Here is a 26,822-nt window from a genome sequence, read left to right on the forward strand (position 1 = left end):
CAGTGTCTCAATCTGCTCTTATTCCAGCGGTGGCCAAAGCCTCCCGCTCTGCCTCCATCACTGTCACGCACATTGATGCACAGCCAGTCATTGCTCCATGTGTCCTGGCTTCGCCTCCAAGTGCAACAGAGCTGTAAACCACACTGGCTCAGCTCCGTTATACACACTCATTACTATTTCACCAGCAGCGGAACAGCTGCACTGACAGCTCCTGTGTCCCCCGCATTAATAAGAGAAAAAGCAGCGGCGCGCACACGAGCTTACAGCGGTTTACATTTCAAATCTGCCAGCACAGGCGAGGACCAGGTACAGACACACCACTGACAAATAAGACTTCCACAGAGGTTTGCCAAGTCCTACAGTGTGTTGACATGCAAGCTTAGAGTGTCACATGAAATGAGAGTAAAGAACGGCTGAAAGAATTATTCCAACCTATCAAGGTATGTCGCTATAAAAAAAAAAACTGGAAAAACAATCCAGTGAATGTGAATCAGAGAGTCATTTAAGTAAAGAAGCATCTGTAGTAAAACCAGAACAAAATTACTCACTAGCTCATTAGCTGTCAGATTAAAGTCACAAAATCCTTGTACAGAAGAAGGATGATTATGGAAATAAGGATTTTTATTTGATTTGAGTTTATTATTGAGACTTATATCGCATCTATACTTTTTTTTCTGTGCCCATTTTACCACGCCTGTATACACCTGATTTTAGTCCTAATCCAAATGGGCTGTTTCAAATGCAAATGAGTTGCGATCGGCAATGCCCCTTTCCAGAAAAGGGCGGACCCTTCCCTAACCAAAGGATAAAAATGAGAGAGAAAAACTAATATGACATCGAACAAAAACACTGGAGTTCAACTGTATATTGATAAGCACCGCCCCGGTGAGGGGCTTCAGACCCCAGTGACTGATTCAGATAGACTGCAGAAACAGTGGGGTGGTCTTTTTCAATAGTTTGTGGATCTCTAGACACCATATTTACATTTACAATCAATGAACACATGAATTTTGCGTAATTGCAAAAAGTGTTTTTAAGATAAATATGTCTGCATTTATCATAGCAAGATGTAAAGATTTGCTGTTGTTGTATCGGCACTGAAACGTATATCAAAATATAGTACGTCGTGTAAATGTACATAAACATTACGTCCTGTTAAACCAGAAGTGGTAAAAAAGGTAATACATTTGTGTAGACGTGTTAGGCGTGTCTACCCTGTGTTTCTGCAGTGCATGTCAGTCTGTGCGAAACAGAGAGATAGAACCAGCAGCCTCTAAGACAACCAACGTGATAAAATTGGGACTAGTGTGCAAAGCAGTTGAATGGTCAATAAAAAAGGCTTACTCAGCCACTGTGAATGTCTCAAAGTCTGACGTTGGCAAAAACAAGAGGAATGTCACAGCAAAACAATGAGCTAAATACGTGGAATATTTCCTAATCTCTGTTTTGCGGGACTGACTGATCATATTTATGTCATATAATAAAGATAGGAGGATCCTTATTACTTGTTCGATATCTCTTCAGTAGACTGTAATCCTGGTATCTTTACAGGAAACAATAAACAAGAACACAGTAAACTCTGACCAGGATCTAACTTGGAAATGTTTATTTTAAAATCTAAATATGAAATATTACAGATGTATGTATGGACAGTGTCCAATTTAGTTTTTAGCCCACATAAATAACAGATAAACTACAACTGTTAAAGTAGCCCTCCAAACTTAATGTTGGCTTAGTAGTGACGTCTCTGACAATCTCAGAGACTCATCTGGTGGCGTTATGCTGCTTCGAAACCACACATTAATAGATAATTTAAAGGTATAATACAATAGATTTCAAACCAAATATACAATGTACATGAAACTGAAAGTAATAAATATGGAAATAATTTATGCTGGCTATAATAACTAATGTAAAGATACATAATATGTAAACCCTTTTTTTCTTCAAATTGACTGCTCATGTACAGTATCTCAGTTTTATTTTAGACTCAGTAAAGGTACATCTTATCTTAGGTGGTGTGCCAGCATGAGGTCATCACAGTTTCACCAAACGCTTCGTTGGAACCAACTGCAATACTGTCAGCTGAATGTTATTTTGTTAAATGATTGGATTGAGGAGGTCAAATAAGTTGATGAGAAGCGACTAGTTCTGACTTGGTGAACAAATCTGCGTGGCTAAGATGGATGACAGAAAACAGGCGGGCCTGGCCGATTGGTGGGTTTTACAAAGGCAGACATGGATGAGTGAGTCCTGCCCACAACAGCCTCTGATTCTGAGAGACAGATAATGCTTGTGAGATTACCGTCCTGAGCCCACCAACAGCCCCACGGCCTGACCAATCCGCACTGAGAGGAAATTACATAACAATGACTGTCCAACGCTCCCGGAGGATTCTGCCCGCACCACAACAACAGTCCATCTATCCCGGTTTCCGCTTTATCATGAGTTCAGAATAGGCTGGAGGAGTGAACGGATGAGGAGAAATCCTGGTTGTACTATCCTCCCTCCCAAGTGCATGCACCTGATAATCCCGAGCGTGATTTATGGGATTGCGTGCGGAGCTATAATGCCCAACGCAGCAGCCAGTCTCAGATAATGTCAAATGTTTTGAAGGCTCTCCAGCCTCCTTGCTACTAATTATTTCATTTAAGTGAATTACAGGAATGGGAGGAAATGAACACAGACTGGGGCGTTCACCTACTTCCTTTATATCCCTAGAGGGACGATGCAAGAAAGAGAGGTGGTTTACAGTTGAGGACAGGCGGTGGTCTGACTGAGATTACAGATGAATAGCTGGAGGTGGATGCTGCTGCTCGTTGGGGGTGAGAGGTTAGAGAAATGTGAGGTCACTGCTTTATAAAAACACTACAGGGCAGATAACACACTGTACATTAGCTCAGCACAACAATGACTAAATCAATAATGCATTTTACTTTATGTGATTTGAGTAATTGCTGTTGGGTGCAGGCAGGATCTTAAAACCTGTCAAAAACGAAAGTCTCTTGCCGACACATTAGGTACACTTGCAAAAATAAATGCATTTTAAAATAACACCCTGGTATAATCAACCGTATAATCATTTAGGAGGATGTTGTTTGTGTTGCTGTTAAACTGGTTTGAATGATCCTAGCCCACGGACTAAAATGGGGTTGTCAAAAATAACAGAAACATGTGTCAGTACAACTCAATACAGTTCAATAGTTCTACAAACCACAGGCTCCACAATGAAAACACAGCTGAATCAACAGCTCTCTGAGCTATTTTAAACACCATGCCATGAATACCATAACCTTCATGAAGCTATGGTTTAGTGCAGGACAGTGACATCAGCATTCCTTCTCTCTAGTGTGTTTTCAGGTTTACTAGAACAATTACTTTTGTATGTTAATAAATTAGTCATCATACTGTTTAGTCAGGATGCAGGATACAGGATGCAGTCCAAAATATTCAAACATTGATCTTTCTTGCTTCTGCGCCATATGTGACATATGTTTACACCTCATGACGAGTATTACTGGCACATAAACAAACACACATTAAGAGTAACCAGTGTGATCAGAGCTAGAACACAAACTCTTTCTATTTGGCCTCACACCCAGATCTGCATAATGTAAAACGTCATGAAAAAATATTTATATAACATACGTCTTCTACAAGCGAAGAGGACAATAGCTTTAACATGGAAAAGTACGAGTAAGCCAGGTAGTGCCAATGCGGTTTAGGGAATTATCTTCTTGCTTACTTCTGGAAAAAAGTTATTACATTCTTAAAAACAAACAGGAGAAATTTCAAAATGTATGGGGTTGATTTATTCAATATATTAAAAAACAATGATCTATCCCATCTGTTGAATGAACCTGGAGCAGAATAAGGGCGTCCCCTGCATAACTCTGTTCCCTCTGTTCTTTAATCACTAGATTGTATGGCAATGATATTTGAATGGACTCACGATTTTATTTAACCGCCATGTTTAGTATGTTTTTATTTATTTTCTCTATCCCAGTTTGTTTCCACTGTTACACTGACCACATGTATGTAAAGGGGACAACCAAATGTAGGGTTTTAATATTTGTCTTTCACAGAGTGTCCCCGTCCTTTAAGGACCCACACTGTATGTTAACACACTGTCTCGTTTGCGTCACTTTGTTGGCCTTTTGGTTTGTTTTCTAAATTTGAAAAGTTCAATAAAGATACCCTTGAAAAAAACAACGGAGCATCTTTTCTCTTTTATTCATACGTTATACTAAAGATGCACACTCACTCACAACACGCTTAACTAAACACACACATACGCAGCCCGGGACTAGTGCATGTGCTCTGGTTCTTGCTCCTCCACTCGTGTGTGTTAATATGCTCCCCATGAGGCGCTGCAGGCTGTGGTAATTATAGAAACTCAGCTAGCACCCATATCACAAGAGAGGAGTACACTGAAAGCCATGCGCTGATGTTTGAATACATTACTGTACATGCACACACTCAACATGGCATCTGTGTTCAGCTTCTCCTATAAATATTGTTCATGCTATTTAGGCCCATCAGAAACTTAAATAGAGCAGATGAATGTATTTTCTTTCTAAATAACCCCAACTCAGTTTCACCTACAACTGCTTCATGAAACAAAACCATAATATTAGAGGGAGAGCCCGAGGATACTAAGGGTTCAACAACGCCGAGCTAATCTAACCCCCTCACAGTCACAACTGTAATACCCCTGCCCACATATAAAGGGATGTAGGGCTTAACCCAATTCTCAACAAAATCCCAGCCCTCAAACAGACTGACCAGCGAGCCGTCAGCCAATAAACTCAAACTCTGTCTCCAGGAGGGTCGACAGGACAGACGAGCCCGGAAGACGGAAGACGATTATTTTCCGAGCCACGCTGAGTCGTCATTATTGGCATTTACTGATCTGATACAGACGTGAGGCGCGTCAGGCGGGGCTCTCTGTGTGGCAAGCTGGCCCCCGTGTGTGCGCACAGCAAGCCAAGGATGGGATGGAGGCAGGGCCTGTGGAGCTCAGACAGCGTCATTACCCAAATGTCAGTCAGGGGGAAGGAAAGGAGGAGAGAGCCTGAGGGAGGGAGGGAGGGAGGGCGAGTAAGAGGATGCAGACAGAGAGGGAGAGAGAAGGAAAGGGGAAAGACATTCATGTCCACATTCCTCCTTCAGACCAACATTTGTTGTTTGGCTTTTTCCACTCAGCTGCTCTTCAATAGCCGTGCTACTTTCGATGTGAACATTCAGCACATAAACCTATGTGAGGGTTATTGTTGACAGCCGCTAGGCATTCACTAAACACGTGACTTTCTTTCCACCAACATAGCTACTTCAGTTAATAGTGTTGTTGACAAGTCGCAATGAACGAGTTGCGATGCAGCGACATGTACATCTTTGCCTGGGTCCCCTTCAGATCCAAACTCTCCAAGAACAGCTAAAATCTGCCATTAAATCAACATGTTTGCCAGTTTCCAGAGAGGTCAATCATTCAACTGTCTGTCTGATAACACCTACGAGTTCCAAGAACAACCAAATTAGGTGTAAATGACATGGACCGGGTCAATCACTCCAACATATAACCTTTGAAATCTGATACCAGAGTTTTACAGCCATCACAGCATCAGTCTGCTGTAACGTATCTTCATCAGGGGTAGCACGCTGCTAACGACACACACAAACTTCACAAGTTTCATCTTACAAAACGCAGCAATGAGATTATTTATTAAGCCTGAAGCCGCTGCTGTACAAATGTGGCCCAAAACAAGCGAGGCAGGTCTCCAGGGCCGGGATTAGAGAGATCAGACCAGCTTTAAGGCTACACTGCTACCGTTGATACACATGTCAATTACATAAATACAGCTTCCTGTCTCTGCCAGCATCAGGACCTTCCTGTGTTGATGCTGCTGCTGACGCTTGACTCAGGGTTCAATTGACTCACATGTGATGGTGTTTAGGATTGAACCACTGAAAGGCTACGACTGGTGGGGTTCCATAGGGTTCCAAGGGATCGCAACCAACAACTGAGCTCTCTATTTGTAATGTCTCTGCTGATCACATGGATGTTGCAGTCCATGCTTAAAAGAGGAATCATGTTTTCATTAACGCATCTCGTTAAAATAAAACATAGTCTGCTCATTCCTGGTCGATGGCGGAGCTTGGGTTCGATGTCAATAACGAGCCCACATGTGTGGTTGCTCACATTTGCTGTAAACTCGGTGTTAGCTGTCTCTGTGCCGTAGTTAAGAGCACAAAGAACACCTGAGAGGTGCAACCCTCAGCAGAGAGTTAGCGGGGGACCACATTTGGCTGATTGGTGTCGAGTGTGACCTGTAACTGCACCGCGCGCACAGGGAGAGAGGCAAAGCCATTAGTGACACACATGGACACTTACTGGAAATGTCCCACTCAGCACAATGAGGGCAGAACACAATGCTGCTGCACTGACAGCACACAGCAGCCACCGCTCACACACGCAACGCTTTCCTCCGCTGACTGACGGTCAAAGAATGCAGGCAGAAATGAAAAGCAGTCAAATACTGTTGTGACATCGAGTCGTCGTGAAAGACAGATGAATAATCGTGTCTGATCTGAGTCAGATGGTCACTGAGTGCAGCTCTCGAAGAGCGAAGGCAACGGCGAGATGTTTCCAGTCACAGATCTGAGAGGAGGAACGTCAGAACAAGAACAATCATACATAACCAGTTTATTAGGTGCACCTAACTGACACTAATGATAAAATGGCCTGACCTTCATTAAAGAGGGCATACTGTCCAAATTAAACTCTTCAGTGTTTTTGAACATGACAGACATGACCACAGTGTGTCTAGAGACCCACAAAATTTGAGAAAAGACCATCTCTTTGTTTCTGTACTCGAGTTTGAACAAGCTGTTCAGGTTCACAGGAGCCAGGACGTCACAAGATGATGAGCACTGCCCCCAATTCTGGTTCAAACATGTTCGGTTGTATACCTGTGTTTTTGTTGGTTCTCCTGCCTCATTTTTTCACATTGTTATCCATGACTCCAGCAGGGAAGAAGCGACACTCTTTTGGAAAGGGGCAAGGCCATCACCAGCTCATTTGCATTTAAAGCTACAAACACTGACACTTCTTGGGACAATGTAAAAACCCAAGGTACAGAAGCACGGTAAAATGAACGATCTGTGAGACATTTTGAGCTGAAACTTGAAAGACACGTCCATTAGTAAACGAGTCTTTCATTAACTTGTTAAGGATATAATAAGGGCCTTTAAGGTTGAGTTTTTATCTGTTTTGAAGAGGTCCTGATTCAGCTTTTAGGTAATGTTGAAAGGCTGCAGTCTGTCACGAGAATCAGCCATGAGAGAAATCTGGGGACAAAACACTCAACTTGGCAAAATCCAAAAAGAAATATTATTAAAGATCACCGACTACAGCCTTAAACTGTGACACTGTGCACACAGCGAATGTATTTTAAACGCAGCATAAATGGAAAATGAGTAAGCCTCGCATCTGTCACATATTGATTAAGCTGCTTTCTGGCCATGAAACACAAAGATTTAAGTTATAAAGCGTGTGCAGCAGATCATCTCTTCATTTGATGCATCGGATAATCACTGTGGTGCACGAACAATGTGTACGCCATGTCTGTATACGTGACAAAGTAGTTACTATAACTTATAGACATCTCATTATGATGCAACACAATCCAACAATGCAAACTATGTGAATCTAAACTGTCAATAAAAACTACCTTTAATGTAAGTGAAATTTCCTGCAGTACATTAGACTGTGTTGGTTTAAGCTGATTGTACCTGTGATAGGAGACAGAAGAAATAATAATAAAGGGAACTAAAATAAATGGAGACCGCGGAATACTAAATCAGAGCCAAGCTGTCTCAGACTTTAACTCTTTTGAGCCACGTAGTCAGAAACACTAAACAAAAGTCCAATCTGAGGACTAGAAAAACAAACATTTCTCAGCCACCCACTATAATTTTGCCTCCTGTCCTGCTGCAGCCTATAATTTCCTCCTCCTCCTGGTTTAAACAGACAACAGGAGTCCGACAACAGTTCAGTGTTCAGCGAGATTGTCCACTTGGTTACATAATGAAAGCGATTAGGAATATTTTAATACTTGTGTAGAGCTGCATATCTGCTGTTTGACTCCTATAGTGAAAGTAGTGTCACAGGCTTCCCTTGGTTTTATTATTAGTTGGTTTAACGTGGCTCAGATTTTTATTCATAACCAGTAGAAACAGTTCACAGCCCACGGTCGTCGTGTTAATGCCCGAGGACCGACCGCAGCTCACTGACAGCTGCCCCCGGTCCGCACATTTCAGTCAAGCCAGAAGCGTTTGCTCTCAAAACTATTCAAGTGTCACGGTTTGTATTTCACGACAAAGCTGCGACTTTCGGTAAATGTTACTGAAAGCTGAGTTAGTTACCGTTTTGGCAGCCGTGGAGCCCTCAGAGATGTGCGCCCGCTGCGTCTCCGTCCATCTATTTACTGTCCACTGGGACAGTGCTGCGGTCTTGTGAGCGTCACACGTCACTTCCGGACATCCGTGCACCTGTAAACCGCTCACGTGGTCAGAGATCGTCTATTGGGTACTGAGCTCAGGCAGTGGTTTGGAAAAATAACAGCACCAGCTTCCGGTATTCAATAAGTGCAAAGAGGAGTGTTTCAAGGAGTTTTATTGTCATTGCACACATGTTGGTACATGAGGTGGAACGAAATTAGTTACCCTGGTCCCGGTGCAAGCCAAAGCAGAAAAGTATAAAAATAGAATATCAAATAGAATAATATATAATATAAAATATAATATAAAATAGAGTGTCTAAGACTTGTTTTTTTTTTGTTTGTTTTTTATGAGGGTGAAGAATAGATAAGCACCTTTACTCACGTGTTTTTCTATTTTCTAATTATTTATACTTCTACTCCATTTTTAGAAGCAAAAATCCAGTACATTTATCTGAGATCTGCACATTACAGGTCAGAATTATACATTTCAAACATTTGATCTTTTCAGTATATCTCTGTCTTAACAACAGTCACATGATGGTAAATCCACCAGTACATGCACATACAACAATCTAAGTCTGGCTCTTTTGCATTAAAGGTTGTTGTAGCCTACTTTTTAAATAAAAGTAAAAATTGCATTACTGTCTGTTTTTGTTAGTAGAAATGTAGTATCTTGTTTTTTTGTTTGTTTGTTTGTTTGTTTTCGAAAAGGACCACAATAATATCTTAGCATTGAACTACACCTCCCACCAGAATTGCAAAGTAGACTCTGCCTCATGGCAGCTGCAGCATCCTATTTTATGCTCGATGACGTCTCTCAACGCTCTATCATGGTCGTAGTGATCTTTTTTTAGGCTGCCGACTGCAAACATTTGATGCTTGGGATGTTCCTCTTCACGACACATGGCAGACTGTGCCCCTCTGCTGGATTAATACTGACAGTAGGCTACGTATGTTTACCGTGGAAATACATTCAGTTTTATTCAGCAAAATGCAACGTGCACAAGCATGTGCTCGTCCTCTCTACGAGACAAGCTGAGAGAACTCAGAACTTGGGTCAGTTCACACTGAATTTAAGTGATGCAGATCCTCCCAAAAAAAAACTTATTGACAATTTGTTCTTCCCCCCAAAGGTATTCTTTATATCTGAATGAAGGATATGAGGCCAGAGAGTAATGAGTCAGAGTAGCCTTTGAAGGAAAAGTTGTGATTTATTTTAAATAACTGATTCATCCTTGATTTCTCTGCTCCCTAATAGACAACTATTAATAGACTTGCAAGTTGCAATTCATGTCTCAAAATTAAACACTAAAGAAAACACATTTTCAATGAATAAAATGTCGATTGTGCAGCATATTTCACACAGTACTTTTGAATGTGATGCAAAGTTAATGCTACACGAAAGTGAGACATGTGTCAAGGACTGTCCCTTTAACTGACTGTCTCTCATTGCATTGCGTTTTTTGTGTTGTTGTCGAGACAATCTGTTGTGGGGTCATGAAATCATAGCAGAGTGTGAGCTCTTCGTTTTTCTTCTCTTCAGTTGTGTAGTTAAAAATAGCTCCTCTGACTCCGCCGCCGGGACCCACGGAATAAATAATAACTTATAATAAAGACAACGTGACAAATGTGACATTTTACTGTTCAACACACGGAGTGAAACAACTTTAATTTTAAAATGTAAACAAACTGACTGCAGAAACAATGGACTCTGTTTAATGAACGCGTAATGGCTGTATAGCCTACGAGTTTGTTTATTTGTCACAGACCGAAAGTCTGATTTCTGATTTACTAGCGTGAGAGTTATTGATTGATCGGAAGAAGGGGGAAAGAAAAAAGAAAAAAGAAAAACACACATATACACAGGAGGAGAACGAGGAGGGTGTGAAACCGATACTGCGCCGTCTGGCCACCTCTGCCTGGACCAATGAGAGGCCGAGGAGTCTGCTTCGAAACTAATGCAGCGCTGCAGCCTGGAGGTGAAGGAAAACCCTCAGCTCTCCACTGACACGAACACAAGTACTTCAGTTTGTCTTCAGCTCCTGTGCATTAAATTAAACAGCACACGCAGCCAAAACAAATCGGGAGGTAGAATTTTAATAAATATCTGGAACAAGAGTGATTATGTAAAGGCAGCCTGCAATACGCAATAAAATATTCACACAAGGACAAAACTGGTGAACCTTTACTGAAATAAAGTCAGTAATATAAAAGTAAATCCATTATGAATGAATACAAAGTCTTAGCAGCAAAAAAAAAGAAAAAAAAAGTAAGAGCACTCCTTATGCAGTATGGTCCCTGTCAGAAGTGTTTACTAACACATACTTCACATCTTTATTAGATTATTACTAATGATGATTGCTTGCATTGAAACTGCAGCAGGTCTATGTGGAGGTGTTTTATTGGAGTGTTTGGTATTTCTTATCTAATAGTGCATCATTTTATGGAAGACAATAACTTGCATTTCTGTGTTTACTAGTATTTTGTATTAAAAAAGATAATGGCTTTACAGTCATATCTGTAAAGTAAAAGTACAACTATCTTGTACTGTATTGGAGTATTTCTTCTTACACATGTGTGAAATGTACAGCACAGTGTGCAGGCTAAACATTCAGTTCATATACAGCAGCATTCCTGATTGGCTTTATAGTGTCTTCGGTCTTTTTTTCACATGTGCTTTCAGTGCAACATAATTAATGTACAGCAGCCTGAGCAGAAAGGCCACACTGAAGGCAGAACAAGTGGATGCAGAGGCACGTTTACTGCTACAGGAGTGTGAACATCAGAACTTCCTGTTATGCAGCACAGCAACCTGCCGCAGAGAGTCTCTTTGGTCTGAGCTGAGCCTGGTTTTGCCGCTCACCTCCTGCCACTGAAGATAGCCATGGCTGCTCACCACCTGTGAAGCAGGAGAATGACACGTAAACGCAGAGGAAAATGACAGTGCGACAAGTCGATACTGTACATGTTTAAAATAACCGTCCTCACCATGTTGTTGATGTCCACCATCACCTGGCTTGTTCTGTCCAGGTGAATGTTTCGGACGGTGGTTTCCACCCAGGCGTTATCTGTGTTCCTGCAGTCGTCTACGTAACCCTCAAACACCTGAAACACAGTCAGAATCGGCATCCAGTCAAGAAAAAGCATTTCTAAATGACTATTTAACATAACATAAAATAACATAACAGACCACACACCTTCCGTGGTTAGGACAGTTACGACAAATAAAGCCAACTGACCACCCACACACTTGCACAGACACTGCATGGCCAGTGAAGGTGCAGAGGAGTGGATGAGAAGTTTGATGCCTTACGAAAGACAGCCTCCTAATTTTAATGACAATAGTCTCCACTTTATAGTATTAGATTTTTCCCTTCGGACATTGTCAGAGGAGATGTTTTTGTTTGTTTCGCCCCATTTATTCAAATAATATAAACTCATCTCATAATACAGAACACCCCAAATTCATCCAAAATATCAAGACTGGATTAGTTACGGCTAGGTGTACCAAATAAAAGGGGGTAATTTTTCATTCCCGATCCCATTTAGTCAGTCCCCAAAGTCTCCCGGGTCGTCAGATTAAGGATTTGTGGTTGTGTCCTGCATGGGAGTGCATGTCAGTGTGAATGGCTTTCTGTGTTGGCGCCACAATAGACTGGCGACCTATCCAGGTTGTACCCCACCACTAGCCCGATGACAGCTGGGATAGGCTCAAGCCCCCCCCCCCACGACCTTTCACAGGACAAGCGGTTACAGAAGATGAATGGACTTACTCTTGTGAAAAATATAACTTGTCCTTCTGGCAGCTGCTAACAACACAGATTAGTCACCTGGTCCTGGTTGTTGTTTATTTTGTATTTTTTATTCCTTTGGCTGCCTTAAATCCAAAGTGTTGAACACAACCTACCTTTGTTCCCTCCGACACTTTCTCACTTAAGGTTTCATACAGCTTCTTCCCCAAGGTTCTCTTAAGAGACGCTGGCAGCTCATCCGCAGAGTCGACAGGTCCCTGGGTGTTAAAAAAATAAAATAACAGAAATTATTTGAGCAGCGAAAATGAATTAAAAACCGCCTGAAGAAACAAAGAAAGAGGACTCACGCCAGGTAAAGTCAACGTTCCTCGACTCTCGTCAAAAACTGCCAGGTACTCCAACACAGACCTCTCACTGTCTCGCCAGCTAAAAATAAAAGAATTTAAAAGTCTTAGATGCTGCCCTGCAATCATGCAGCAATCTAGTGGTTAGCTCGATGAGGATATGAGATGACCAACCGTGTAAGCACAAGGTCTACGTTGAGGTTTGGTCCTAGGCAGCTGAGAGCACCTCGTCCTCTGATGCCCGTCCTCCCTCCAGGGTTTCTGATGACGATAAGATATCAGACATCAAGGCACTCTTGTGAGGTTACTGTAAGTGCTATTTAAAAACCTTGTGTGTCTTATCTACTATCGTACCTGAAATTATCTAAGGCTCCTGGTTCTGATCTGCAAAGATAAAAAAGAGATGAAGAATGGACTGAGACAGAATGAGGCTGTACTTAGACACTAGACTCAATTTATTCTACTCGTAGCTATTGAGGACAATTTATTAACTACTAATTTATATTTTTTTATTCTCATGCATCAACTGCCAGTATCAGTCAAAACATACCCATCCACATCATCATCGCTTTCTTCAGATACGTGATAAATAGGCATGTATGAGCTGAAGCTGACCTGAAAAAACAGGAAAAAAACACCTGGATCCAATAATTTCAAACAATCTTTTCGTGCGGGAGGACCGGCAGCTGATGATTTAGTGACGGAAATGTAATGTAAATGTAATATACCTCCCACGGCACCTTCTCCTCAGGCACAGGGAAACGAGTGACTTTGCTGTTCGGGTACTGAAACAGACGGGAGTTTACGTGGAAGCCGTTCTCCCTTTCTGAAGCGCTCCTAAAAGACTCAGCGGTCTCGTCTTGCGCAGCTGATGCTACGGGACAGAGTAAAGGCGAGTAGATTTAACATGTAGCGTACTGGCAAAATATAAACCAAATGTAAAAGGTGAACGAGGAGTTTTGTTGCTGACTCTGTGATTGTGTTTCTTTTGCAGCAAAACCCTGAGATTTCAGACTGTCCATAATCCACTGCAGAGCTTTGGTCGACTGGATGACCTGATGAGACAAAGCAAAGTGGGTTTAATACTTTTTGGACACTACTTACGAAGACTTCACAGGGGACATCTGGGAGTAAAATTCAATAAATACACATGGGTGCACCGAGAAGCGTGTCATCTCTCTTCTGCATCAAGCCTTGCTCCCGGAGCACAATGTGAAAGTTTACAGACACAGGTGCAACATTAGTGAGAGGCAAAAATCAGGTCACAACCTGCTCCTCTAGTCGGGCCAGTCTTTTCACCATAGCAGCGGAGTCTGTTTCCTCTTCTCTCTCCAGCCGGTCGGCTATCGTGGTAACCCTCAGGAAAGAAACAAACACAGTGTGAGTGTTCAAACGCTGCTCGCAAACCACATTTTTTCATCTTTTTCGTGGACTTTGCCATTGTTTCGTAAGTAGTGGCAGTGGCATGCCAAAAAAAACACAAACACATACATTTTCCTAAGTTATTCTTTTCAACCTATGTTCACTTATTTGTCTGACCACATGGGGGCAGCGAAACTGTAATAAGAGCAACGCTTTTTCATATTACACAAATTGTAGGTATAAAAATACTGTTTGGTGCAGCTTTAAAGCTTCAGTCATTGTAAGCAGGGTCACGACCGCAATGTTGGTCGCAGTGTAAAACGAAACAAGAGATACATGAGTCATTTACACAGTTGTGCTTCGTGGTTGTGTTGAGACGTGGTGAGATTGTGCTGTTTCTGAGCAGAGTAGATGATACTGTTTGACGTATGCATACACGAAGACAGATTTTAAAAAAAAGCACAGGGTTATACAGGAGGAAGGATGAGTCTGCCTCCTGTTATGCTATAGCATATTAAGTGTTTGGTATATTGTTACAGCAAGGAAAGTGTTACAGTGTGGTAAATTAGCTTCAGAAACTTTTCACATGATAATATGATGCTGATCTGTGTTTCTTTTCTGGCGTGGCACCAACACATTCATATTAATGGGATCTAAATGGTATGGCCTCTAAAAGCTCATGAAACAATCCGATTAGTTACAATCACACTTTGGTCTTGACTCAAGCATATTAAAGACGTGATGAGGCTCAGACAGCAGAAATCCAGAGGACCGTTAAGCATCGATACTCTGCTATATCTCTGTGTCATTTTACTTTTGGGCTGTGTCCAGGATGCGCTTCTCCATGCTCTGGCCCTGCTCCTGCTGTGCAGACTGCAGGTATCTGTCCTTCATCAAGGCCTCCCAGGACAACAGCTCCTCCTCCTCTATCTGAGGCAGCTCATTCTCTGAAAAACAGCGTCTCATCAGAACCAAAACTAATTCTGTGTTGCCCACATGCAGATCCACACAGACTCCTCAGACATACAGACATAGTGGAATTGAGTTAAACCATCCGGGTACCGCCTAATGAGCAGTGGAGCGATACATGAACAAAAACAGACAACACAGAATTGGCTGAGAAGAGGTTAAAGGTTCAGAGACCAGGAATAGCCAACTGGAGGGCAGAGACAGACCTTCAACAACACAGCTGAGAAGAGACACAGTATCATCTAACCTTCATGGATGACAATCTCTAGTCATAGTGTCATAAGATGATAGAAACATTCCTTAGAGAGTTTGATCCAGATTGACATAATAGATTTGTGCACTTGCTGCAGATTTGTCGGCTGCATCACATCTGAACAGTGCCCTATTGGATCCAGGGACTGTGGAGGTCGCTTGAGAACAGTGAACCAGTTTGAGATGAAGCTTTGTGACATGGTGTGCGATCCTGCTGGAAGTAACCATCAGAATAAGGTACTCTGGTCATAAAGGGACGGACATGGTCAGCAACATTACTCAGGCAGGCTGTGGCATTCAAACCATACTCCAGGAGTACTTAAAGGCGTACTAAGAATACCCCCCACACCGTAACGCCGCCAACACCAGCCCAGCATTGATTCAAGGCAGGATGGTCCCATTCTTTCATATCGTTTATGCCAAATCCTGACCCTACCATCCAAATGATGCAGCAGAAATCAAGACTCATCAGACCAGGCAATGTTTTAAAAATTTCTATCGTCTAATTTTGGTGAGGACAGGTGAATTGTAGCCTCAGTTCCCTGTTCTTAGCTGACAGGAGGGACAGTCAGAGTGGTCTTCTGCTGCTGTAGTCAATCCTCCTCAAGTTTCAACATGGCATGCATTCAGATTGCCTACCTTGATTGTAACAAGCGGTTAGTTATTTGAGTTACAGATGCCCTTCTATCGGATCAAATCAGTCTGGCCAGTCCCTCAGTGGATACTTTGTCTTTCTCAGATGTGGCTGAAAGCTTTGGTGTTCAGATAACTAAAGTCTAATTTAATGCAATATACAATACTAGATTTCTCATCATTTGTGTTGTTGTGTGTCTTTGTTGTTGCGTTCGTTTGATATTTACAATATTACAATAATTTGGCTCATAATTGCAGCACGGCAAGTCTACAATCAGGAAGTGGTATTGCAAAGAAAAGTGAAGTTGTTAACATGATGCTGAATCTAAAAGGAGTTTAATTCTCTAGGAGTTTAATTTATGCAAAGGTTAATAACTGAATCCTTACTGAACTCGCTGCATATGAAGGGTTTCCTCAGCACCGTGCTCCTGATGAAAATGTAGAGATGACTGAGGATGATGAAAGGAGGCGGGGCAGCTGGACGACTGTGATACTCCTTAATCAGCTCGTATCTTTGAAACTTCCAAATTCTGTCCGTGTTGTCCTGGACTTCCTGGAATGTAAAGCTGTGCAGGTACGCAAAGACAGAGGGCGGCAAGCAGCCTATGACTGTAAGGAAGCGAAAACGACATGTACTGGAAACTCACGGTGAGGAGAACTCACTTGAAGATCGCTATGAGCAGATTGAGCAGCAGTATGTTGGCGAAGAGCAAGTAAACACAAAGCATGATGATGGTGAGCCACTCAGGGAAGGCTGGTGTTTGGTTCTCATTCAGCATGGGACACTTGGGCTTCAGAGGATCCGTGCCATTCATGCTGCAGCTGTCTATGTCGAAGGCCGCATCTAAAGAAGACAAAAGAACAACCTCATTATTAACAAGTCAGAAGGGTGTAAAACACTGAAGTAAAGAAACTAAACACATTCTGTTACTTCTCCAGCTCCACTCACTGTCAATATTAGTGGGAAAATTCCCAAATATGATGAGGTACGGCTCGTAAACCGCCCCGCGGACAATCCAGTCCAGGCGATTGTCATTGTCGATGAGGATGCCTTGTTTTGCCACACCGTACGCCACCACCCAGATACTCAGCAGAAACATGAAGAAGAACATATCCATCATCTGGAGGACACACGGAGACAATGTCCAAAAGTAAGAAAAACTGAAGAAACAGACACATGGACACACTTTTACTTGGGCAAGCTTTTAAATTTATAACTTCTAGCGTTCAAAAAGTGGACTGTTGATTGCTGCTACTTGTTTGTATGTAATGCTCTCACCATCTTTTTCACTATGATTATTTTGGGTCCCAGGGTGCGGCTAATAGTGAAGATGGCCATGAGGCGGAGGCAGAAGACCACAAAGTCGATGCAGAGGAGGATTTTACCCGCATAGAACAGCTCAGTTGTCAGCCTGAAGCAGAAGAACTCGATGACTCATAGATAATCCAGTGGGCGGAGAGATTTCAGTGGCCTAAAGGAAACTCACCTAAATACAAGGCCAATGATAAACAGGAAGATGGACAGGACATCTAAAATATTCCAAAGTTCGTTGATGTACATCTTGGCTTTCTTACGAAACCCAAAACCATCCGGATCATAAAACAGCTGAGACACAAAAGACAGTTTAATGAATGTGCATCTGGATCATGATATGCATGTAGAGATAGAACAGCATCCCCTGGAGGAACAGAAATCTTATCGTATCTCATTGGTTAAATAAAAACCAAAACAGTAGGCAGAGGTCAGAAACCAAAGTTGCTCTAAGAAACATTGAATATAAAACCTGGTAAAATGAATCAAACAATTACAGAGGAGGAAGGCTAAACTCTCTATTCATGATATCAGTATGCTGCAGGTTAACTGTTTAGCTAGCCTGCTAAACTACCAATACTGCAATAACGGCTTCGAAAAAGACAGATTTTGAAAAGCCACTTACAGATGATTATTTGTCTTTTTGATGCAAAGGGAACTTCTCATCTGCAGACACCAGTTTTATACTATAAAGGGTGTTTGGGAGCATTTAGTTATCTGCTGTATATATATATATTTTTTTAGTCTTTTAAGCTTTACTCTTATGGAATCTGAAGTACTGTAGGTATAGTAACTATAAGCCTGTGTGAACTTAATGTGATTATTTCACTTTGTCTCTTTACAGTAACACTGCTCAGTCGCTATACTACTGTATGTTGCAGTGAATCCCTGTTTTTCCACAACTGATCCCAGCAAAAACTTAGTGTCAATAAAGTACATTAAAATTTGTCTGCACTCAACTCATCAAATAATTTCTATCTCGAAAGTGGCTCTGCTTCTTAGGTTTAACATGAATCGATCTATATTTGTTTAGTTTGTGTATCCCCGCTGCAGTCTCTTACCTGTCTGACCTCCTCACACACTAGAGAGAACAGCCAGATGTAGAGCAGCAACTCCGGAGGAGAGGGCGTCCTCTGGAAGTCGATCATCAGGACCACAGCAAACAGGAAGAGGAAGGCGAAGTACGACACTATATTCCAGTAAAACTTGACCTGTGGGGAACTGTACAGACTCACCAACCTGGACCAGCCTCCCAGAGGCTTCAAGCGCCGCTGGCTGTGGACACAAAGGTCACTAGAGTTAAAGACCTAAATAATTACTATTTCATGCTTTCTCCTAAATTGCTTTTAAACTAAAAACATTAGTGTGAGAATAACAAAAACGTAAAATATTGAAGTTTCTCCTACAGACAGAAAGAAGGATCAGAATTTTGCAGTGATGAGACTTAACTGTTGTGTTAAGAAGCAACCGTCTACTTACGAGCCATTAAAATTTGTATGGAGTGTGCTTCCTGTCACTGTCTCGACTGTCTTCATCTCCTCCCTCTTATCATTGTCTTTCTGGATGGTTTCATCACGTCTGGGGAGAATTACAGTAACACTGTTGACCACCACTGATGATGAAGTACAACCAGTTAAAAACAACTCTTAAAAACAAGTTAAAACCTTATAAAGTCGTCATAAAGGCTAAATGTTAATAAAAAGAAAAATATAAAAGCTCTCACCTGAAAACCAGAAAGCCAGTGTAGATGAGAGGGAAGAAGACCATACAGATCAGGACTCTCCACACAGGGTTGTCCACCGAAAGCTCACCACACCAGATCTGAGTCAGAAGAGCCTGAAAGACATTTTTATTGTATTGCGGCAATTAATGCTGTTTGTGGTTTAATTTTATTTGGTGTAAATGTAAGTATTAACAACCAGTTTTATTATGATTATCTCAACTCTTAGACATTTTACCAAACACAAACTTGTCATTTTCTTGTGAATTTCTCTGACTGCTTTACATTCTAGGCATCTCAACATTGCAAGACTCACCCTAATCCCGAGTTATAAAACTTGTCAGAAAAAGCCCCAAAATAAATGTCTTGTTTTGCTCTACCTGAACGCCTGACTGAGCTACAAAGTTTTTATCGTCAGCCTCCAGCGCCAGCCGCAGGCACGTTGTTTTGCCCCAAAAGGGCGACATGCGAACCAGCAGCTTCCGAGCTCGCTCCTCGTCATTGTTGTGGCAGTGGCTGAACACACCTGGGACAAACAAACACACACACACTGAGGATAAATTCAAACCTTGTCAAACCACTGTCAGTGAAGCCACTCTTGAAGTCCGATCCTACCAATGGCGTGTCTCTCGTAATGATCGGCGAGCTCTAGCATTTCCTCTGCCTCATCTGCATCAGTTCCTTCTACTGCCATTTTCTTGAGGATCTTACTGCCAGCCAGAGCAGCGGACGTGCAGTCTCTACACTGTGCACATACAGATAAAGGAAGATGCAAGGTCTTGTTAAAAAAACCAAACAAACAAACAACTATTTTTAAACTTTCTGTAAGTGCTTTTATCACCTGCTCCCAGGCAATTTCAGCCAGTTCCTTATTGTTCTGGACGATAGCCCAAAGGAAAAGGTCTCTGCCTGGGTCCCTTTGAGCTTCAGGATTATCCTCCTTGGGTGGAGACTGGAGGCCTGGAGAACTTTTAGACAGCTAAAGAGAAATTAATGAATAAATGTGTCACATTAAGTATGTAGTGACTCACTATAACTAGGATTTCTCATAGTATTTCAGTTAACTGCTCAGTTACACTCCCTAGAAACAAATCCCACCATGAGGGTGCAAATGCTTTCTCCAAATTTAGAAAATAAAATTATGGTATCAAATACAAAACAATTTTGATGGTCGCACTGTTTTTTTTTTTTTTATTATTATTCTCTACCCCAAACACCCCAATTCACTGAAAATGTTCAGGTTATAAGAAAGCTTAAAAAGTTGTATAAACATACTCACTGACATTGAAGTTTCCTCCAGAGTCATGTTGAAGTGGCATGCCACGGGGGAGCGAGGGTACAGGGGCTTGGTGAAGCTGCCCAGCAGGTGGCGCACCTCGTCAGAGACGTGCGTCAGGGAGATCATTTCGCCTTGCCTTGCGCGAGCTCGAGCCCTGATGCCGAACGCTTGCCTCCTGCCACCACGAAAACTGTGGACCCGCTTGGCCAGCTTGCGCAGGAATAAGCAGGTGGGCAGCTGTTTGTAGAGCTCGCACAGAGTTTCCTCATCTTGCAGGAAATCCCTCAGACTCACACCGTTCTCCAGGAGCAGACTCACAAACTGAGGCTTGCTGCCAACCAGTGCTGAGAGCATGGCCCAGTGGAGGTCACTGGACTGGAAGATGGCAAGAAGGGGAACTTGTGCTTAAATACTATGATCTTAGAAAGCCCCAACACTTTTATCCTATCTTAATAATCCTGAATAGGACTATAGTTCAGAGGGTTGTTCGTTTGACAGCGCTGCCTCTGAGACAGATGATGGTGGTGTTATGTACAGTATAATAGGCAAACCCACCTTCCACTGGCTCTCCTCAGTGAAGATCTCAGTCTCAGCTATGTCCACTCGGTTCCAGGCTATAGCCAGCTCCAGCTGTCTCTTCCAGGACTCGGTTCCCAGTGACTCACTGATCCTCGAAGCTGCGTGGAGACGTGACAGATGTGTTTACATTTAGTCAAAAGCTTAATTCAATTCAATTCAATTCAATTTTATTTATATAGCGTCAATAACAATACAAATCGTCTCAAGACGCTTTACAAAAACCCGGCCTGAAACCCCCAGAGCAAGCCTGAAGGCAACGGTGGCAAGGAAAAACTCCCTTTTAACAGGAAGAGACCTCGAGCAGAACCCAGCTCATATGGAGGGACCCATCTGCCTAAGGCCAGCCGGGTACCGACAGAAGAAAGAGAGAAGAGAACAGCAAAGAGAGAAGAGAAGAGAACAGCAAGATAAACATACATCTGTCATAGATACACATATCTGACTAAAGTGTACATGTGGAATCTTATGATACAAACTGATGATGTTACATGACAGTTACATGACAGCTTAACGGCTGCAGAGATGCTACCTTTTTGTCACAGGATGTAGCTCGTCCTGACTTATTCGTTGTATTTTTCTGTGCAGACTGTAACACATTCTTTAATGAGCAAAATGTTTGTAGAAACTGTTGTGGTTAGCAAGGCTTTACTCGTAAACAAAGATTCTCCAGAGATGTTTGTGACCACTGAGAGGACAGCGGATCTTCCATAGTAGCTGATTGGGCAAGACGATTTCCCGATAATGTATATTTTAATTACTCAGATGGAGATCAGTGATGGAAATTCTGGGCAAAGCAGTTTAGCAAAGTGTGCACGCCCAAGCTGGTGGGCGCATACCCAGTTTTAATGCACTTTGGCTCAGAGTTTTTCCTACACACCATGCACCATTAAGCTTCTAAGGTCTAAATGGGTTTCATACGGAATGCTGGAGGAAGCGCTGCATATTTCTTAATTGATCGAGTGAGGCCATCATAACCTCTCCTTCTATATTCCATCACACTACATTTGATACTACAATCCAGACGCTTATTTTCCGAGAGGCAGGATTACACTTGCTAAGAGGTGTTTTGGCCCCCAGCCTTCCTGTCTTCATAGTGAAGACAGTGGTGTACGTCTGCAATAAGTCCAATCTGTCACTGAGATTGAATTCCAAACCTAGACCTTACCTTTGAGTAGTGCTTGAAGAATGGCCACATCCACATCCCCGTGGCTGTCCTCGCTTATCCTGAATATTGTAAGCAAGTGAGACATCCTGATGATGTCCTGAATCTGGAACAAAAAACAGACGTAATGTGCAGAATCTCACACCTTAAGCCAAACATTACAACCTCTGATATTTAGCTGCTTACAATTAAAAAATGTTTAAAGAAAACAATAAAGGACTGAAGTCTGACCCCTGTGGCACACCACATGTAAGATGGGCAGTAGAGAAGGAAGCATAATTTAAAATGGTGGCTGTTGATTTTCCTCAAGCACAGCCAAGAAGTTGACATTGCTTAGCTTGGATAGAAGTGTATGGATAACTAGAGAGTGGATTTAGGTCCAACATCTTCCACTACCTTTCCCCGTAGCAACGCCAGCAGTTGTACTCATTTAGCAAAATGTGTCAGCATCAATGTAGTGGACTGGCTAAACGTCAATAGGTTACTATTGTCAACACATTCACATACAGAGTTAGCCTTTAGCAGACATGATGCCCCAAAGTTCAACCTCACAGAACCGCTGTCCTGGCTTTCTATGTATAGAAACATCCGTAATTGTTATGTACACCGATCAGACATAACATTATGACCACCTTCCTAATATTGTGTCATCAGATAATGGACATGGATCTTCTGAGGGTGTCCTGTGGTGTCTGGCAACAGGATGTTGTTAGTAGGGGCCTTTGGGTCCTATGGATTGAGGGGAGGGACCTCTGTGGATCAGGCTTGTTCCAGTGCACCCCAGAGATCTGTGATCAGTTTGGGATCTAGTGAATCTGGAGACCAGGTCAACACATTTGTGCTGTTTTTCATGTTTTTTGAGTTGTTCCTGAACTGTTTTTGTGTGTGTGCTTGTGTCAGGCTGCATCCTGCTGGGGGTGCCTGGTCTGGTCTAGGTGGGTGGTACATGTCTAAGTAACGTCCACTTGAAAGCCAGGTCCCTGAATTTCCCAGCAGAACACTGAATTGTCACAAGATGGTGAATGTTATTTACTTCACCTGACCTTTAATGTTGCGACTGATAGTTGTATGTTCACATACCTTCTTGGTCCACTCAATAATCCTGATGTCGGGAAACCTTTCATACTCTGGACCAAAAAACTTTTTCATCAACTGGTGGATGAGGGCGATAGTGATCCGGCTCAGTGGCAGTCCTGACACCTGGGCGATTACATCTGCTATTCTCCCTGAGCCCTCCAGGATCACACATGGTGTACCATTCAGCATAGCGTTGTAGATGGTCTGGGGGGAGACAAACAAGAGTGTCAGGCAAGAAACACGAAGACAGCAGAAAAGAAAAGATGGCAGAAAACTGCTGACTCACATTCAGCGTGCCAGGTCCTCCGTCCAAAACCACACACACCACGGGGATGGTTGCACCGGTCTCTGGTGGTTAGACAATCAATATTAAATGCATTTAAGATCCTATCCGTAATGGGTTCAAGATTTTGAAGATACAATATCAGTTATTTTTAACCTTTGTTTCCAAGACGCTTTCTGGAGATGCATTTCTCTAGACGGCTACGCAATTCAATCTCCACTCCGTAGTGTCCGTGGGTCCCATCGTCCACCAGCAGGAAGTGTGTATGGTTGTTGTCAAGACAAGACAGGCGGCCCTGGCCCTTGTTGTCCATCAAATAATGGGCTGGGAAACAACCCTGCATTGAAAGTGGACGAGGAGCAACAAGAAGGCACAATATGACGTATTGAGTTGTGTGCAGTTGATGAATCTTAGCCCGTAAAGAGACAGGTGACATGCCTAAATGTGTCTATCCTACCTCTGAATGCACCAAAGCGTCCCTGTTGTGAATTATTCCCCATGTTGCCATTCCAATAGCGACTATCTTGCCGTGCACGGAGCTGCTCAGGGCGTGATCCCGCACAGCCTGCCCAACATGCTTCATCACACCTGCGTTGGTGCCACCGGTGATGATCCATGCACCTGCATACACACAGCGACAAAAAGTTTAAGAACTGAACAGTTTCTTATAGAACACTTTTTGGTTAATGATACTGATCTCTCTTGGTGTGGCTGGCTGACCTGTTGTCTGAGCCACTTTGATGAGACCTCTGTGGAACATGTTCTTGAGACGGGCCTTCAGGTAGAAATTCTTGGCTCCTCCGGTCACTGAGATCAGCAGGTTGGGAGGGGAGAGTTTCCACTGTTCAGTCAACAAGTGGTACAGGACATCAGGCCTGGTGTCTGCGGACACTCGTGCATACTGACAAACGACGTATAAACACAGATGTGAGTCAGTGAGGCAGAGTCAATGAGGCAGAGTCAATGAGGCAGAGATGCAGACATTTACAGTACACAAGGTGACATTTTGAAAGTGGAGAGCTGATGCACCTTGCCCATCTTTTGTCCCACACCACCAAAGTTGATGTCTCCAAAAGCATCAGTTGGCACTTCATGGACATGTCTGTTTATGTTCCACGACTCCCCTGTGAAGTCCTCTGGCTTGATGGCTTCGGCTGGATGTTCAGACTTGGAGTAGCCACACATACAAATGTCCTCTCTAGTGGAGAAACAAAAGAGACATCAAGATAAAAAAAAAGGTTAATTTATATATAATAGGCAAAATCAACATTTATAGTGCAACGATGCACAGCCACCACTTTCATCAGCTGAACCTTTTTACTACTTGTCTTGACTTCTACAGATCCTATGTGCTAACTGGCATTTTAGACAAGTTGGAAACAATTATCCATAGCAGACAATCTCCACTGGCAAAGTCCTAAAAGTCTATTTAGAACGACTACCTTAATAAAGTACTGAGAATTTACAAGTAGAACAGTGGCCTACTTTTATATTAATACACTAAATAAAAAGTATCAAATCAATATGCTTTGATGCCAGAGTTGCACAGTCTGTGTGTGGGTGCCCAAACTTTTGCAAACAGTATTATTTCAGGGCAGATTACTGGACCAAACTAGTGAATTTAATGAATCATGTAACAGCAGTTTCCTCACAGTAGCTCTGTATCGTGCAGCAGCAGAAACTATACAAGGTCACTTTTAGAGACAGTCATCCTAAAAATCAGGACACGGCAGCTCAGCCTACCTGGCACCTTTTTCAAAGAAGCAACATTCCTTCTTGCAGATGTTCTCCTTGATCCAGCTGGAGAAGGCAAGGCGCTGGAAAGAAGGGGAGAGAGAAAGGTGTTTAGAGGGTCTGGCTGCGCTGATCGCCACCGCATGAACCAGCCGTGATTCCAGCTTAGCCTCCCCCATCCCGGCGCTGCATGCGGGGCTGTGCCGATCAGATCTGTCTCAGGCTGAGGGCAGAGAGCTTGACAGGAGGGAGGAGGCTCTGCAGTCGGTGCTGTGTGTGCTGGCGTGCACTCAGCACTGCATCGGTGATGTCAGAGCTCAGCCAATGCTGAGCAGGCTGCTGAAACTCGAGCAAACCTCACACTCAGCGTGCAGGACAGAAGGCAGCCGGGCGCCAGTTGAAGATTAGTTCATTATATGGTAAATTTGCTCCAAAACAGCATGAATGACTCATCATCCACCGAGATTAGATAGTTTGTAAATTATAAATGGAATGAAATACTGACTATTTGTTGACGTAATAGAGTACCGGACAGACAAAAGTCTCCAGAGGTGAACTATAAGAAAGCACATTTACTCAAGTACTGCGCAGCAGTGCAGTTTTGAGGTATTTTACTTGAGACTGTATATTATGCAGCTGTACTTGACTTCTACTCCCTTACATTTCAATGAAAAATATTACACTTTTCACTTTTCAACAGCTATAATTACTTTGCATCCAAAACACATCAGTTTATATAATATGATTTCGTACTTATTGACTAAAGTACAGCAGCCAGGACAATGGAAAGTAGTCAAAATGAGACCCATCTCAACCCAATACAACTTCAGAGTACGGCTAACATATTCGTCCATCACTAAAATTATAAAAAATCATAAAACACTCACCTTTTTAAAACCAGTAATCAATCCATTTAGTCCAAATTTCTTCTGCGGCAGCTGCTCCATCATTTGCTGCGGGTAAATCCTGTTCTCAAGCTTAGGCAACATTTCGGAGGAAGTACTATCCTGTGCTTTTATCTTCCGAGGAAAGGCTGAAGAAGAGAAGAGCATCTCAGGAGTTATGGTCTACTAATCTATTTAATATGAGGAGCCTGGGACTTTAGCATTCTGACGTACTACACCACATATGCGAGGCCATACTAGCCTGCTGATTCAGACGGCATCAATCAAGATGGAGAGGCTGTTATTACATTGTTTTATGGCATTGTCAAACAGCTCTTACCCTCCCAAACAATATTAACTTCCTCCAGTCTACAGCTTCCGCAGGAACAACAATTGGCCGTGCGGTCAGGCTTCACATTACAGGCAAGCCAAAAGACTGAGATTTATATCATAAAAACGTGACCACAACACACTGAAAGAGACACATGAGTTTCAACGGTTAGGTGACATACCTTAACACATGCAGCGTTTTCAGAATCCAGGTGAAAAATAAGAAAACCTTTACATAAAAAAATTAAAAAAATCAGTATTTAAGGTATGACTTGTCACAGTTGACATATTAACATCTTACTGCCTTCAAATCATCCTCTCACTGGAATAAATGACAGCAGCAACATGAAGTCACTTCTGGTGTCTGCCTTCAACAACGCACAGATTCATGTTGGGGAAAGTGCTGTGTTTCTTGTTGCCAGGTGACACCTCCAGAGTATTTAACTAAGGACCTTGTTACTGAATTGAGAGCTGCTTCACTGTGAGGAGATCATTTGTATTTCTGTGTTAGAACTGTTTGTATTTAATACCAATAATATAAGTCAACAGTTTTTGTGGCAGCTTGACTTTTAATAATCCCAGTGCTTTTTCACTAAAAAGAGTAATAAGAGGATGTCTGTAATTGTATAAAGTTAGTGAGTATAATAAC

At 42.5% G+C, this 26,822-nt stretch overlaps 2 protein-coding genes across 2 annotated transcripts in view; both read right to left on the reverse strand.

Moving 5' to 3' along the window:
- The window catches only part of map3k13 (mitogen-activated protein kinase kinase kinase 13), a 32,923-nt gene extending 24,241 nt beyond the window's left edge, over nucleotides 1-8,682 (reverse strand). The window contains exon 1 of the mRNA XM_084544346.1: nucleotides 8,425-8,682. The gene's annotated coding sequence lies outside the window, so the exon portion shown is untranslated. The remainder of the gene's footprint in view (nucleotides 1-8,424) is intronic.
- Nucleotides 8,683-11,017: 2,335 nt separating this feature from the next.
- On the reverse strand, nucleotides 11,018-25,138 carry trpm2 (transient receptor potential cation channel, subfamily M, member 2; the record flags this gene model as incomplete). The annotated part of the gene is made up of 32 exons (XM_084544635.1): nucleotides 11,018-11,400; nucleotides 11,490-11,606; nucleotides 12,409-12,510; nucleotides 12,601-12,679; nucleotides 12,772-12,858; nucleotides 12,952-12,981; nucleotides 13,148-13,212; nucleotides 13,326-13,471; nucleotides 13,568-13,652; nucleotides 13,867-13,954; nucleotides 14,774-14,906; nucleotides 16,201-16,379; nucleotides 16,477-16,657; nucleotides 16,763-16,934; nucleotides 17,093-17,225; nucleotides 17,301-17,419; nucleotides 18,187-18,400; nucleotides 18,605-18,703; nucleotides 18,849-18,961; nucleotides 19,226-19,371; nucleotides 19,461-19,590; nucleotides 19,687-19,824; nucleotides 20,125-20,499; nucleotides 20,680-20,801; nucleotides 21,869-21,971; nucleotides 22,946-23,146; nucleotides 23,229-23,290; nucleotides 23,382-23,562; nucleotides 23,683-23,846; nucleotides 23,946-24,126; nucleotides 24,255-24,423; nucleotides 24,969-25,138. The coding sequence occupies 32 exons, from the start codon at nucleotides 25,136-25,138 to the stop codon at nucleotides 11,284-11,286; spliced, it is 4,401 nt and encodes a 1,466-aa protein (XP_084400761.1). The 3' UTR covers nucleotides 11,018-11,283.
- Nucleotides 25,139-26,822: the final 1,684 nt, after the last annotated feature.

The sequence above is a fragment of the Chelon labrosus genome (assembly GCF_963514085.1).
Source record: "Chelon labrosus genome assembly, chromosome: 5".
Lineage (NCBI taxonomy): Eukaryota > Metazoa > Chordata > Actinopteri > Mugiliformes > Mugilidae > Chelon > Chelon labrosus.